Source organism: Parambassis ranga, chromosome 1, assembly GCF_900634625.1.
Source record: "Parambassis ranga chromosome 1, fParRan2.1, whole genome shotgun sequence".
In the NCBI taxonomy this organism is placed as follows: domain Eukaryota; kingdom Metazoa; phylum Chordata; class Actinopteri; family Ambassidae; genus Parambassis; species Parambassis ranga.
This window is the reverse complement of record NC_041022.1, coordinates 17533490-17548806: the sequence shown is the minus strand read 5'-3', so window position 1 is coordinate 17548806 and position 15317 is coordinate 17533490. Positions and strand designations below refer to the sequence as shown.

Here is a 15317-nt window from a genome sequence, read left to right as displayed (position 1 = left end):
AAAGATCCACCACTGAGGTACTCATCCGTGTACGAACCTGCATTCCCCATCTAAGCAGTCAGAAATGATGAATCTGCTTGGAGGGGCTGCAAAGCTCTAGCAGTACATTACCATATTTCTTCACTTCATGGTTCTTCACTTCACTTGGTTTGCCATTTAGGAGAAAAGAAATATAGTACCGACAATCCTCTTGTACTGTGGTGTATACACTATGTAGTAGTGTGTTTTCAATGTAGCCAAAATGCAGCCAAAATCTCCCCGATGGGGCAGTGATAAAGGAAGTTGATAGCCTCACAATAATTTGGGCCCTGTGGGTTTGCATGTCATTGCTATAAATATTTACTCCTGTTGAACATCTCAAAAGCATCTGTGTTAACGCAAACCCCAAAAGTATTTCAAATCTGATCAAGCAGTGACTGAAATTGGAGTAAAATGTAAACACAATACCCCACATGAACCCCCCCTCTCACCAAGGCAAAAGTCTTTATTGTGGGTTTGTGTCGCGTTATAAGAGTCATTTTTAAATTATTCTGCCAATGCTGATTTACTGCGGCAAGCCCTACATTCACCCACCTCGCTTTTTCTGCATGCCTCACCCAGATCCAATCCACTCCTCTCATCAGTCAGCTCGCTCTGTCTGCAACTATTCATCCACCGCCTGCGACCTGCCAGCTACCCGCCTTACTTCGTTGTACCTCAGCATTGACTCACTGCCATCTCCGTGCAGCCTTGAAAGCAGCTTCTATATTGAACTTTATTAAATGATTGCCAGTCAATTTGGGCTCTGCCTTAGCATCCTAAACTGTCTTCACACAGAAAAAAGCAAGATGTGTTGATCTACATTGTGCAAAAAAGTCAGTTTTGTCATGATAAATATAGAATTGCTGCATGCTGCAGATTGATATTTAATAATTAACCTTTAGACAAATACCTGTGCAAGCATTTTTATTATTAAAGTGCAGCTTCTCTCAATTGCCTAAAGCTCACTCGCCATCTCATCAGAAACAAAAAAAACCTGGCAGCCTCCCCACATAAACTGCATTCATATGCTGAATGCAGTCCTACTCCATCAGCCTGTGGTCAGAATGAGAGAATAAATCTAACAGCAGGTGATAATTAATGGCACCACATAAAAAAAAGATTACAGAATAAAATAAAGACAGCACAAAATGCTGTCTTTATTTGAAATACTAATGATGCAATACTGGTGACAAAATAAAATAAAATTGTATATGCACAAGATCAAAAGAAATAGTTTCAAGAGGGTAAAAACATCCTCTTTGCCAACAGCAGCATATTGATTACATCCAGACTTCCCGTCATCCCCCATCGCTCAGGGAGTATTGATGCCTTTCACCAACCTTACATTCTGTGCACTGGTCTGTAGAGAGTGGCTCAAGGAATTAAAGCTACTTTTGTGAATGATACCTATATATCTATATATCTATCTATATAGCTGTACTTACACTGTGCACATCTGACTAATCAAGCTGAGCTTGCCAAATGCCGCGGTACCTTATCTATAATAAATATTAACAATGAAGGGGCAGTGGTCTAAATCAATGGCATTTAAATGGTGTTTTGCCCACTAAAAGTCATAATACAGAATGAAGATCATTTACCACACAGTTACAGGTTCATTGAATACTCAAACCATCATTCAGACTAACACTGCACTCAGCAGTGTTAGTCTGAATGGACAAACCCTCCACAAAAATGAATTTGTTGCATCTTCTGCACCTATCACACCCTTCATCACATATAATTTTACACCTTAATGTAATCAAAACAGTAAGGCAGCTATCACTGTATTTGTAAAGGGCTGTAATGTGCTTACATGAGGAAATGAAGGAATGAGTTAAATGAGGAACTACAGTGTTGACACAGAGTTTTGCTGCTTGTTGGCAACCAGGACTACTCTCCGTTAATAATAGTATCTATGTTCATCTGTATTTTCTTTGTTTGACAGCCATCATCTTTAAGATTAAGATTAAGAAACCTTTATTAGTCCCACAATGGGGAAATTGCATTTTTGCAACGGCATACAGACAGCAAGGGATAAGTTAGGAAAAAGTATATACAATATAAAATAGGCTACCAATAAAAGATATATACATTATAAACAGTTTACATATTTAACAGTTATTGCACAGGTGAGTGGAGGTAGAAATGGTATATAAACAGGTGAGTGGAGGTAGAAATGGTATATATATGGTAGTATATATATATGGTGGTAATGGTATATATATTTACTCTGCTTCACATACAGGTCAGTCTGCTTTGTTTGTTCTCCCTGAGAGTTCTCCCAGTAAAATACCTGCTGGTCATGCTGGGTCATGGGCAGTTTGTTTCCATGTTGCCTTCGGTTTGAAGATGGCACAAGTACTACTGAACACAAAGACAATGGAACTCACTTACCTTTGTTACATGAAAATAGAAAGGGCACAACCCCAGTAAAGTTCACCACAAACAGCAATACCCAACACTCAATCAGTCTCACCCCGATACAAAGACGCGCTTTCTTCTCCATTTATTTCTGCAACAATAGCAAATCAAAGAAAAGCATTAGCAACTGCACAAATACTATTTCTGAAGCTGCCTATCAAGTGGCATTTTAACATGTCCGGCATAATAGTATCTACAACACCAAAGCACCAGGCTAGAAGCAGGATGAACCACTAAAGCACATTGATCTATAGACTAAGCCTGACTTTAACACTTTGTATGAATTCCAGTGTTGGCAGCATTTCAGCTAGAGGCTCATATATCTTACTTTTGGCAAATGGATATAGGATATGTAAACTGAATTGTTTGCATTGTGGATGCCAATGTGCTTGTTTAACATTATGCAGCTGCGTATCACATTATGAAAAAAAGCTTGCAGGATAAATCTAAATGGTGAATGCTCTATATTGGCAAAAACAGTACAAAGAAAAAAATAATGAGTTGTTATTTCGACCCCATGTGTTGAAAACAGTGCAGGAGTGATGACATTACTGGAGGTCAGAAGTTCTCTCTCCTCCCTCCACAAAAGGTCAACAGCATTTCTGAATTATCACAGAAAATCGTCTTCGTCATAAAGAAACGAATGTGATACGTGTGTAGTCACAAATATTCACCACTTTATGGTGTTTAAAGCCTAAACAGCCGTCAAAAGTAAAAAGATAACGTTAAGCTATAAACGAACTACCGCTCCGTCGCAGGATAATGACGTCATCGCCATTGCTTTTCTGTCTACGGCAGTCCACACGTCGGTGACATTTGTAGTCTTATTAGCCACCTGTTAGCAACCGCCCTTTTAAAGTTAAAAATAGGTAAGAAAAGTAAAGAAATAAACAATAAAACATATCAGCGACTTACTTTTTTATTAAGTTACATTTTCCTCAAACACGCCAAATTATTTACTGTGTTACATCTGAAAACACCTTGTGGATAAGTGGATAAGTGTGGGTGTGCAGTGATGGATGCTAACTTACGGGGTCCGTGGGGCTGTGCAGCCAATCCTTTCCCTGCTGGACAGTTCATGCGAAACAGGCCAAGCAGAGGAGGAGGAGGAGGAGGAAGAGGGGGAGAAGGCGAGCGGAGGTGGCTCTGAGCGCGGATGTTGTCAGGAGGAGGAAATGGTATGCAGCAGCAGCGGCAGCAACCCGGGCTGTTTCTATCCTCCCACGGTCCCATAGCCACCATCTGAGCTGCTGTTATTTACACGGTCTTAAACGGGAGACCCGGACTCTTCGAGACACACAGTGTGGAAGTATTTCCTCCCGGGATGCCCCTAGAAGACAGCGGAACAGGTTAACAATGGCTTCGGTGCGGATTGTCGGCAAAGTTACGAAAAGACTTTTTGGAAGTCTTCACTGCAGTCTACGACATACTGGTCCGGTTACATTTCTCCACAAGGTAAAGTGAGAGCTGAATCTGCCTCCTAGTTCTCCCACACCAGCGGGGCTTCCTGCTCTTTGAACACACGTTAGTCTGTTTATGGTCGGTTTGATAGCTAACTTCGATTAACCGAGGGCGCAGCTCAGAGGAGGGCGATTCCTGTAACAACTTCATAAAGTCTAGAATCACATGGAAAGTTTAACACAGGTTTCGTGTTTGTTTTTACACCAAAAATGTGTGTTTAATATCTCAAAACACACACATTCCTTCTCACTGATGTAATGTTGTTTGTGGCTGTCAGTCCCTCTCAGCATGTGCTTCATGTAATCTTCATTCAGGACCTATCACAAAAACTAATGCATTATTCAGCAGCATTACCTAGCTCTACAGGGGTTGAGGTGGTATGTAAGCTGTCCTAAATGTACATTATCTCATCAGTCAGGCAGTTCTTTCACAGTTGCTCCACTGGGGAGGCACCACACTCAAGATCAGCCTGCTAAATATACCTTTAAACTTCAAGTAGAGACCTCATCCAAGGAGGCTGTACTTCCATCACAATAATATATGCCTGTCTGCTCCGTCCATCACTGACCACAAGCCAGATGCTAGTGAAAGTGCATGAAGGCAGCGCTGCAGCTGCAACCTGTATTGCATCGTATGGATTTTGTGATGCTACACATGGTAGTTTTATTAATTAGCTTTTAAATGTTAAAACCAATCTTTGTGTTATCAGTCAGAAGAGGTAGCAGTGCTCAGCTAAGCTGGCACGCAGGCAGATCCCAAAGGGGCGCCTCAAATCTCTGACAGTGCAGATACTGTTTGGTTGAATGCAACAATAGCATCTCCACTGGCTGAATAAATATAGTTTGTGGTCGTTGGAGGAAAAAAAAACATGATGTTTGTTTGACAGGATAACTGTAGTGACTCACTCCTGCATGCAAGAATGACTAAGATGAGTGCTATTTTTAAACTGAATCCTATATAAAATGGGAGCTGCAGTTTTCTTTTTGTCAGATGGCTTCTACAGCTGTCCATGGATCAGCACAAAAGGTTAAATAAAATCACCACAGTCCGTGCGTTCCGCTTGTGTCAAACAGGTCCTCTGATACCTTCTTTCTACCCCACTGCCAACACATGCATTTGCCTTTCTGTTTCCCCCCTTTTTCAATGTGTTATGTTCACTGTAACCAAAGAGCAGGGTTAGTATAAACACTATCAAATTATTAGTTAGTTTCTACAAAAAAACGCCAAAGTGTCCAAAGACTTCAACCCCAGTACAGATTTTCAGTCACTGTTCCACACACATTATCAGTCAGACTTCTCCCATCTGCACCATTTCCTTTTACTACTACTACTATAGCAATGAGTCCAGTCTACACTCGCAGTCCTGACATGCACCTTTTCATATGATCACATGATGTTAAACACAGGCAGGTTCAACAGCTTCAAAATTCAGAATCCTTCAAATCTGCTGAATTAACAGAAGCAGATTATATTTGTGGCAGAGATGGCAAAGAGTTCCAAAACCTAAAAGCTGGCAGCAAACAAACGCATCCCAAAATCATGCTTCATAAGCGTGTCCCCCTGAATGTCATAGTTTCTTTTGCTATGTTTTTTTTTGGGTCTGTTAAAGGTCATTGCTTCTGTCTTGTAGCCCTGCTGTCTCTTGCTTTGTAGATCAGAAGCAGTGTATTGCTCTACTTCACACACACAGATGTCAGTGCGACCGATGGCTTCCAAAAGCTGGTTTTTGAGGATTTTTCTCTTTTATTAGACAGAGGACAGGAGGTGAAGGGATAAAGATTGGAGACGACATGCAGTCTGGCTTCCTGCGACTACACCATCAGCATCTTTAAACTCTAAGCCACCAGGGTGCCCCCTGCACACTGTGACTGCTGCAGACTCTGTGCTGCTCAAAAGATGGATTTTAGGTACAATATCAAACAGGCTACATGATGAATAGCACTTTAGCAACACGTGGAGTGCATGTGGTGCACCACAGCAGGCATAACATAAGGAGGCATGTGCATATGCTGCATATAATATCAGGTTTCTGAGTCCATAGAGCAAGTTGTCGGTTTTGCAGAGCAAGCAGACAGTGGCATGGAAAAACTCTCTTATTACAAGAAGAAATCTTCAACAGGACCCAGCTCACAAGGGGGGAACCATCCTGCTAATAGCCGGGGACAGGTGAAGGAGGAGAAGAAGAGGTAGACAGCACATTTGTGTTGAGCTGTGTGCGTTGATGCAGATGTCAGTAAAGCAGACGGGACACTTAGTAGGTCATAGATTGTAGAAAATAGAATTAAACTGTAGGTCTCCCAGAATTTTGACGTTAAATCTTTTACCTCTGGTGTAATAGTCTTCCTATCACGATGCGAGCCAACCTAAGATGAGTAATGAGTTGCTGGTGGGATAATCTTTTTAGAATTCAGACATGGTCTCTTGTGTATAGCTAGGGCAATTGTCATATTTATGTCACATCTCTTTTATAAAACAGAGTTGGTTCTCTCTGAGAGACAAATGCCCCCAACAGTCTATCATTTATGCCTGGGCAGTGAAGGAGGTACAAACACTTTCACCAGAGTGATGGAGAGTTGGATCTTTGTGCCTGTAAGGGATGATGCTGTCTTTTCTCCAGTCACTAATGTAATACTATACAGGTAAAAATAATATGAGGAAGCAGAGAGAGCCCTGCAGTGCACTCAAGTGATGCTTTGTTTGTTCTGCAGTGTATTGCTTGTATTGGCTCATACAAGGAACAGGATGGCATTTAGGGAAGTGTGTTTTGGCGGCCTCAGCCAAAGTCCGATAAAAGAATCAATATCAGCTTTCTTCAGTAGTATCTGGTAGTGAAAGTTTAAGAATGAATGAGGCTTCTTCATGAAAAAGCAAGGAATTTCAGTCATGTGGATTAGTGCTAAAGCTTTTAGAAGATGTGTCTGATTGTACAGCCCTTTTGCATGATGACTGCACACATGATAAATTTGTGTCCTGTCCTGACTTCGGTTTGGATTGCAAACTAGCCTGCTGCAAAAAGTAAAGCTCTGTTCTTCTAAGCATGGTGAAAAGAAACCATGTACAAAGCAAAGCTTACAGGATGGGAGGCAGGAGAAGGTTGTTGTTTTTTCAGTCATCTCTTCAAACTTTAAAACAAGCATCACTTTGTTACTGTGGGCGTTGACGTTTTTATGCGACAGCTGTTTTCATCTGCTGTCTTGCACCTTTCACCATCTCGGCTTACATTACATTACATTAATGGATTAGGGGTCAGATTTGTTTTTTTACAGGGTTAAGTGTGGCCATGCCAGGTGCCACAGGGCAGTATCTACAGAGGTATGGACATATTTTGCACAGTAGATATGAACTGTCCTCAAATGCTTCTCAGGAACAAAAGCTACAAAAATGTCATGTTATCAAATGCATTTTATGAAAGTTTTTTCACTCCCTAGTGTATTTGGCCACCAAAATATGATATTTAGGGTTAGTGCTAATTACAAGGACTAAGCCAGTCTTTTTAGCAAACACATCAGAGCTTTAAAATGCACAGTAGGACACATATTGTCATTTCGTACTCTACTCGTGTGCTGTTGGGTGATACCAGAAAAAATGGAGACAGATGTCAGACAGACATGTTGGACACTGTTATGACACCTTGGAGTTTGAGGTGTATGGCTTGCATGATACTTTATGCAGAGTGAAGTTGTTGGCAGAAGAAAGTAAACAATAAATGGGCCAGTATTGGCACATTTAGCACTACATGGTGTGATCAAGAGTGGTGAAAGTGTGTTCAGGACACATTATGCCTTAAGAGTCCTGCTTATAAGTTGGATCTAGATTATATTTCTGTCTTACAAACTCGTTGATCCAGCATGCCTCTTGGCCTGATGTGACCTTCAGATGCAGCATGCTCAGCTGTTTGTGAGTAAAGGGGAAATGTGAATCACTCATGTTGACAGAGGGAGGGTTTTTGTGGGGGCTTTGCATTGTAGGGCAGGGATGGAAGTTTAGTTTATATCTTGGGAAGACTTGTTTTCGCTTTTCCTCATATGGTCCTGGTCTAGACACCCGATGTCCTCCTTTTTGTTCCTAGCTTTTCAGTATTCAGCTCTTTCACTGTGGCTTCCTAGGTTGAAGGATGAAGCACTCAAACCAGTTTAAACACAGACGTTTGGCCTGAGCGATGATTAACTGTAGAATCCTTCCTGTGTTTGTCATCCTGCTCCACCCTTAGTTGCAGAATCAGACAGTTTACCCTCCACAGACAATACAATTACCTCCTTCACATGGTAGAATTACTGTTTGGAAAGCAGTCTGGGACACTCTGCTTGTTGCAGCCAGCCACATTTTCTCTTTTACCATTTGTTTTCCACATTTTATTTGTCATATCTCCATGAGACAAACACACAACCTCGTGTTCATATTGCACATTGTCCTACAGCCCTTTTGTTCCTCACCACTCCCTTCTATATAGACTCCTCCCTACTAAACTGGATCATTAACTTTATTAAAGAGAAGATAAATGGTTCAATGCAAATCATTTTCATGTTAGAGTGCTGGCTGTTCTCAGCCATAATGGCATTGGGGAGGAATTCATTTTCTCCTCCTGGCAGCCTGCATGTTCTCCCCCAGCCTTCAGCATGTATATCACACACATTTTTTTCCTGCTTCTGCATTAAGGAATGTCTGTAAGGTACTATAAGTCATCTTTCTATGGTCATATGTGCACACAGTGTCCCTTTTGCTTGGTGCTGTGGAGCTTTTGCTGACAGTCACGTTTCTTCAGGAGAGCTGAATGCAACAGGACATAGCTCAGCTGTGACAGGAGTCATCATGGAGCGACCTCCTGGAACACCACAGGGAAAATTAGGCTGCTTGTCACCGTGTCAACTGAGCAGGAAGTCATGGCCTGCCTGAGGAAGAGGAGATCGTGGTTTGTCACTATGTTTTCATTCTCCTGTCATCCCTCACTCCTCTTTCCCTGATGGTGCTGCATAAATAAAAAATGCACAGCTCAAGGGGTAAATACACCTTCAGCTGATTTCTCTGTGGAAGAACAGTTGGAGGGAATTATTTGCTGATGAGGGGCAGATGTGCAGCATTGTTCCCTGCAGATCCAAACGGACTGTCGAAATGTGGGAAGGACAATGGAGAGACAGCGACCACCTAGCACTGAATATTGATTAGCTGTGTCTCTGGGAAGTGTGTTTTGCTTTGATAAGAAGACATTTTTGGAATTGCACATTATGTGAAAATGTGTTGACCCACAGCCCCGCCTCCCCCTCCCTCTCATGTGACATGAGATGGGTGTGTGAGTCTGTTGTGTGTTTGTTGCATCAGGGCATGTTCTGGCACTGTTGTCTGTAACCTTGCAATATGACCCTTTGTTATGGATTCAATGGGTGTGTGCATTAGAAAAACTGCAGTGGGGAAAATGGAAAATAAGTAATGGGAATTTTCATTATTTTGAACTGTAATGAATAGCACTGCAACGGACAGGAAGGCTATCACCTCAGTCTACCATGCATCTGAGCCTAGGTGTAACTATATGTGTTTTGCAAGTGGACAAACATACATCAATTAAATTAACAGGAACTGGAAATATCAATTTCAGTTTACACAGTTTATAGAGATACAAGTTTATGGAAATGGAGAAAGGGTTTTTATTGTACAAGAATTATTATACTTGGATTGTCAGCAGAATACACTGTTGCTACATTATTCAAGATTTTATCATCACAGTAATATCTATCCATATATGCATGAATTATATATCGGCTTCTTTCTGAAGAAGGTCTCAGGAGGCTGGAGTTTCTCTGAGCAGGGGTTGGGTTATAGGTGGGCTTCAGTTAGGATAATACTAACACACAGAGACAAACAACCAGTAATGTTGACCTGGCGCTGCATGCACGTCTTTGGACTGTAGGACTCCAAAGAATCTGGAGGAAATCCTTGCTGTGCATACAAATGCCACACCGAGAGGCCCCAAGCAAGAAGCAGGTTTCTCAAGAAAGAGCTAAGTAAAAATGCCGAACTTTACACTAGAAAAAAACATCTGTACAGCAACATTATACAATTCTCCTGCAGGGATAGAGGTGTCTCCATTACAGCACACCCCTCATAGAAATAGGGTTTGGTATGAATATATATTATCATTGCATTGCATTGGTGCAACACTTATTCTTTAAAGCTATTGTAAGCTCAGTATGGGCCTCGAGCAGGTGAGAGGACTGTGAAGGTCAGTATTTATCATACAGTGTGTTAAATACAGTAACAGTGGGCCTGGAGCGTGGCTTTGGAAATGACTGTAATTCATCACACTGCTCTCAAGCTGCCACTGTAGCCACGTTCTGTTGATTTAGAATGAGACTGGTAACCTGTGTACACAGCATACCAACTCCCTGGAACCAGTCAGCTGTTGACTTGCAGTCAGTATTCATACACACAAACACACAGTCATCCATTCGGTAATTAAGTCTGGCCTCACCCTTGATACTTTGCTCCAGATCTGCTGTTTTCACATTAGCAGGTTGAGCATTGTGCAGAATGCAAATGTCACTTAACCTGCACCCTTGATCAACTACTTCTGACAGGAACAGTTGGTGTATGCATCTTATTTCCAGGCACCTATGTGTTGGCATCCAATGCCTTCACTGCTCACTTTAATGAAGTGCTATGGCTGCGGCAGTAAGGCTGGCATGTCGAAGCCTTTCCAGGGCAGTTATGATATTATCTCTTGACTGGTAGCAAGCTAACTCGATTTTTTCAGGCACCAGCAACAGCAGGGTTTGTTCGGCATGCTGAGGCGAGGCAATATATAGTTTGTAGACTTTTCTGAATCACTTAAATTATGGCACACTGCCTTCAGTTTCTCTATGCATAATATGACCAAGCTTTTTTGCTTTTAACAAGGCATATATCTAGACGTTATGGCCTCAGTGTGGATGAGCTGTTCCACCAAAGATTGATTTTTTTTTTCAGATTTCAATTTTAAAATCTTTATAATAAGCAAAAAGTGACAATTGTAAAAATGGTACATATAATTTTGCTTAGTCATCTCATCGCATCGCTGTCTGCCCTATGACCCTTCTCTGGGGATATATACAGACAAATCAATAAGTGGGAGTGCTTTATGACAGTATGGATTCGGTCATTTCATTTTCTTCATTAAGCAGGCACTCTGCAGTCCTGTCAGTTCTTTCTCACTTTAATTTATAGAAAATAACATTGTATATAGTATTGTATGAGTTCACATAACCATATAACCACATAACTTTGTGTGTGTGTGTTTTCTCACCACTCCTTACAGCAAATACTGATGTTACCACAGTGTTGCATCCAGGATCTGCCACTTTAATCGAGTTTACTGTTGCTTCATTAACACCCTGTACCCACCTGTTAAATCCAAATGTAACCCTTTCAGCTTTTGTTTTGATTCAAAATCCTCCTACATCATCTCCACTTTTTTTCTGTTGACTCACAGCTTACTGCACAATCAGCACTGATGACATATACCACCTAGGAACATCCTTAACAAAACACAATAATAAGTAGAAATACACACTGGTGCTGTTGAAATATGAACTTAAACATTGTCAACACTGTCTATGGAGGGCTGGTGTGGTGTACATTAAAAGCTGACTCAGCAGTGGTGAAACATCTGGACACCTCATGCAAGCTAAGCAACTGACATTTGTCTCATTGAGAAACTTTGTTTGGCTCTTGGCACATAAAATGTCTGTGTCAGTGGGATAGCTTTATTAGCACGTTCACAAGTCAGCCTTTTTATAATGTATACCTGAGTCTTACAGAGAGACAAAGTGCATGTACATGTTACTTATTGCTGTACATGCATTTGATCTTTCCTGTTAAAGCTCCATCTTCTAACCAGTGGAGCATGAGGGGTACAACACATCTGGCCTCACTGCACTTCAGTCTGCTCATCTGCTTTCTTCTCCCATGAAAATGGACGGCTCCCTTGTTCCTCTTTAATGTAATATTGATTGCGGTAACACCCATCTGGTAAACAAAGGGATGGGAGAAACTGTCACATCCTTACCATTCAAACAGGACCCATTCAGCTCAATGGGAAAACCTATTTAGCATATGTATTTCATGAGTCTATTAGGAAGCTGGTGGGCTTACTATGATAAACCATAACAGTTTGGAACATAAAACATTAAAGATGTTTGTGATTTAAATGTAAAGCAGCTGCCTTGTAGCTGAGCTCTGTACACTTTATTATGACTGAAGTTCACATTTGAAGCAGGAGAGCTACACCCAAAGAGTGCCAAGCACAGGACGGAGAATACGCCTCCTCACCAAAATAATGAACTGTTCCGTATGGATGATTGCTCCATTATCAGGCGTGTGGGAGACGCTCTGGGTCTTGCAGTGTGATAGTGCTCCTTTTTTTATTGAGAGACAGTTTTGCATTTCATTTAGTGTTGAATACAGCAGCCTTGAAGTTTATAGTGAAAGAAGTCTTTCATATTGGAGTAAAATTCACATTCAGACTGAAGCCAAAGACAAGGAAACACCCTTAAAGTAGCTTGTTGTCGGGCTTTTCAAGACGCCTCGGGTCTGCCAACAAAAGATCTGTTTGTATAACAGTTTACCAAAGGAGGGGTTGTGAGAAAATAAAGACCAAGTGGTAATCTATCTTTCTTTCTGTTTATCTTTCTAGGTTCAGCTCAGACAGCCTCCACTTGGATATTGTCAAGCTGTTTTCTGCAGTACACTTGCGCCCTCCAGTGGTAATAAGTTGTTACTACGTTTACATAAAAACACATTTGCCTGTTTGTAACTTTAGAGTCACTCCTTTTGATGGAGCTGCAAATGTTATTCAGCTTAAATCCATTTACATGTCTGCATCAAATTTTTTCACCCTCTGACAGAAGTTGTCCTCCTCATTGTGTTGTAGACGTGTCTTTGCAGCACAAACATGGCCGCTTTATTCTGGAGGTCCCGTTGCCATCCAGGAACGAGAAATGTCTGTTCTTCCTCAGGCCCATGTTGATGAGTGTAGGAGATCTGATTGCAGATCTGCAGAAGGAAGACCCAGGAGCTTCCGTCTCAGTTTTCTCCACAGGTATGACACATGATGTGTTAGGTATGCATCTCCAGGGTAACAACATGCTTGAGGTGTGGTCAGTCTGGTCTGTCAGGTTATGTGTAAGAAAGTTGAACAGTAGCACAGAGAAGTTTAGTGAGATGCTTTAAGAATACAATTTCACAAATTAGTTACACCTTACACCACTGTAGCTGCTTAAACATCTACTGAAACGTTACGGGCAGTGAACATGTAATTATACTCAGCTGTTTAAGGCATGAGCATGAGCACTTTGCTACAAACTAGGAATTTATAGCACTATTTCTCACTGGTCTCTAGCCCCTCTGAAACTGAGCTAAGATTACTTTATTGTGACTTTTGAGGGTAACTGTACTCTATATATTTGAGCCAAATGTTGTTGGCATTGTGGGTATTGATTGGTGGCGAGTGCATTGACTAAAAATGTGAATCTAGAGAAGTAACATAAAGGGAGCTTAATGTAACAGAAATCTGCAGCATGCAGAGCTAATGCTGAGTGGTGGTGCTGTTGGAGTTGACCAATCAAAGCAGACTGGTTCAAGGAGTGGGAGCAGTCAGTCTCAATTTTGTTGATATGTTAGATGTGCTTATTATGTCTTCTATTAAAATATTGATCTGACAGATGGAGAACGTGTTGCCAACACCACGCTGATAGAAACTCTGCTGGACAAGGACTTCCAGCTCGTCATCAACAATGCAGTTTATAATGTCCGCTCTCCTCAAAAGGGTACAAGACTTTTTATCCATCCACTCGTGAATGATTCTCATTTGTCTCCTTCAAAGCCTCTAAATGCGGGTTATCATATTTCCAGCTATCACTCATCTCATATTTCATTTCACTTTCTCATCCTTCTTGTTGCAGTGTGTACTTCTGAGCATGCCAGAGGACTGGAGGACATGAAACATGTGGTTCACCTGCTGCACACAGCACTCCACCTGCCCGAACACCACCTGCTGAAAGAGAGGCAGCTGCTGGAGAGACTGGACAACCTCAAACAGGAGCTCTCACCTCTGGAGAAGGTGGTAGATGTGACTCAACATCCTTCTCTCTTATCATACTGACAAATGACATGTGGAACAGACATTTGAGACCTATTTTGTTGTCTTTACAGATGAGGGCACAGCTGACCAATACAGCAGAGCTCCACTCTTCCAGGGTTCTATGGACCGGCATGGCCCTGCTGTCTGTGCAGGGCGGCGCTCTGGCCTGGCTCACCTGGTGGGTCTATTCATGGGACGTCATGGAGCCGGTCACTTACTTCATCACCTACGCAACCAGCATTGGAGCTTTTGCCTATTATGTTCTGACCAAACAGGTAAGAGTCAGTGAGTGTTTTTGAACATTTAGAAAGCAGAAGTGATTGATTAAATTTGATCATATGTTACTAAGATATACTGAGAAAAAAATACTCTGTCCCACAGGATTATGTTTACCCAGATGCTAAAGACAGACAGTTCCTGCGTTACTTTTATAAAGGGGCCAGCAAGAAGAAATTCAACGTGGAAAAATACAATGAACTGAAGGAAGAACTGGCTCAGGTTGGCTGATTGATTTTTGTCTGCTGTTCTTAAGCTCAGGGTGTACCTTACATACATGCCTTGGAATATAAGTGCAGGAACAGGGGTGACAGGGGTTGAATGAAATGTTAGTATTCCTACATCAGACACACCACCCATGACATCATCATCACTTAAACTGGTTACCACTAAAACTCATTTAACCTGGGTGGGAGGTTGTAGAGTGAGGTGACAAAATAACCTTTTTTGTATGGCAGCCATCACCTCTGTAGACCGGGGGAAAGGATTTTCTGCTGTCGCTGAGTTTTTCCTCTGGTTTAATTCTTCTTTTACAAATTAATTAATTCCTTCTTTCGGCATAATCACTGTATTAATATGCATCTGATAAGGGCTGCATAACTTTTCTTACTTACACACGTGTTATCACATGTAATCGTCAGCTCTCCTAAAAATCCTCATTAATGATTTGTTACTGTGTGTGTGTGTGTGTGTGTTTTGTGCACATCAGGTGGAGGACGACCTAAAACGTCTGAGATACCCAACTCAACTTCAGCTCCCACTAGAACAGATCCAGCCAAAGCCATGAAAGAAGCCAAGCCATGAATAATAACCACACTCACTTACGGAGTAAAAACTAGTGATTTTTCTGGTTTATTTTGATAATGGAACCTTTTTACCAGGAATCCATAACATTGTGCATTTTGTTTACAATCTTGATAATGATGCCAATTGTACCCTTAGAAATATACAGATACTAAGCGTTAAATAAAGCTATTTCCTGAAGCTAGTTTGCCGTTGTTGCCTGGTGACTTTATAGGAAAAGCTG

At 41.5% G+C, this 15317-nt stretch overlaps 1 protein-coding gene across 1 annotated transcript; it reads left to right on the top strand.

Annotated features, from left to right (window-relative positions):
* The first annotated feature begins 3614 nt into the window (after positions 1-3614).
* Positions 3615-15292, top strand: LOC114443255 (calcium uniporter protein, mitochondrial-like). Its single transcript, XM_028417109.1, has 8 exons — positions 3615-3900; positions 12569-12638; positions 12806-12973; positions 13596-13700; positions 13836-13993; positions 14086-14289; positions 14396-14512; positions 15000-15292. The coding sequence occupies exons 1-8, from the start codon at positions 3802-3804 to the stop codon at positions 15075-15077; spliced, it is 999 nt and encodes a 332-aa protein (XP_028272910.1). The 5' UTR covers positions 3615-3801; the 3' UTR covers positions 15078-15292.
* Positions 15293-15317: the final 25 nt, after the last annotated feature.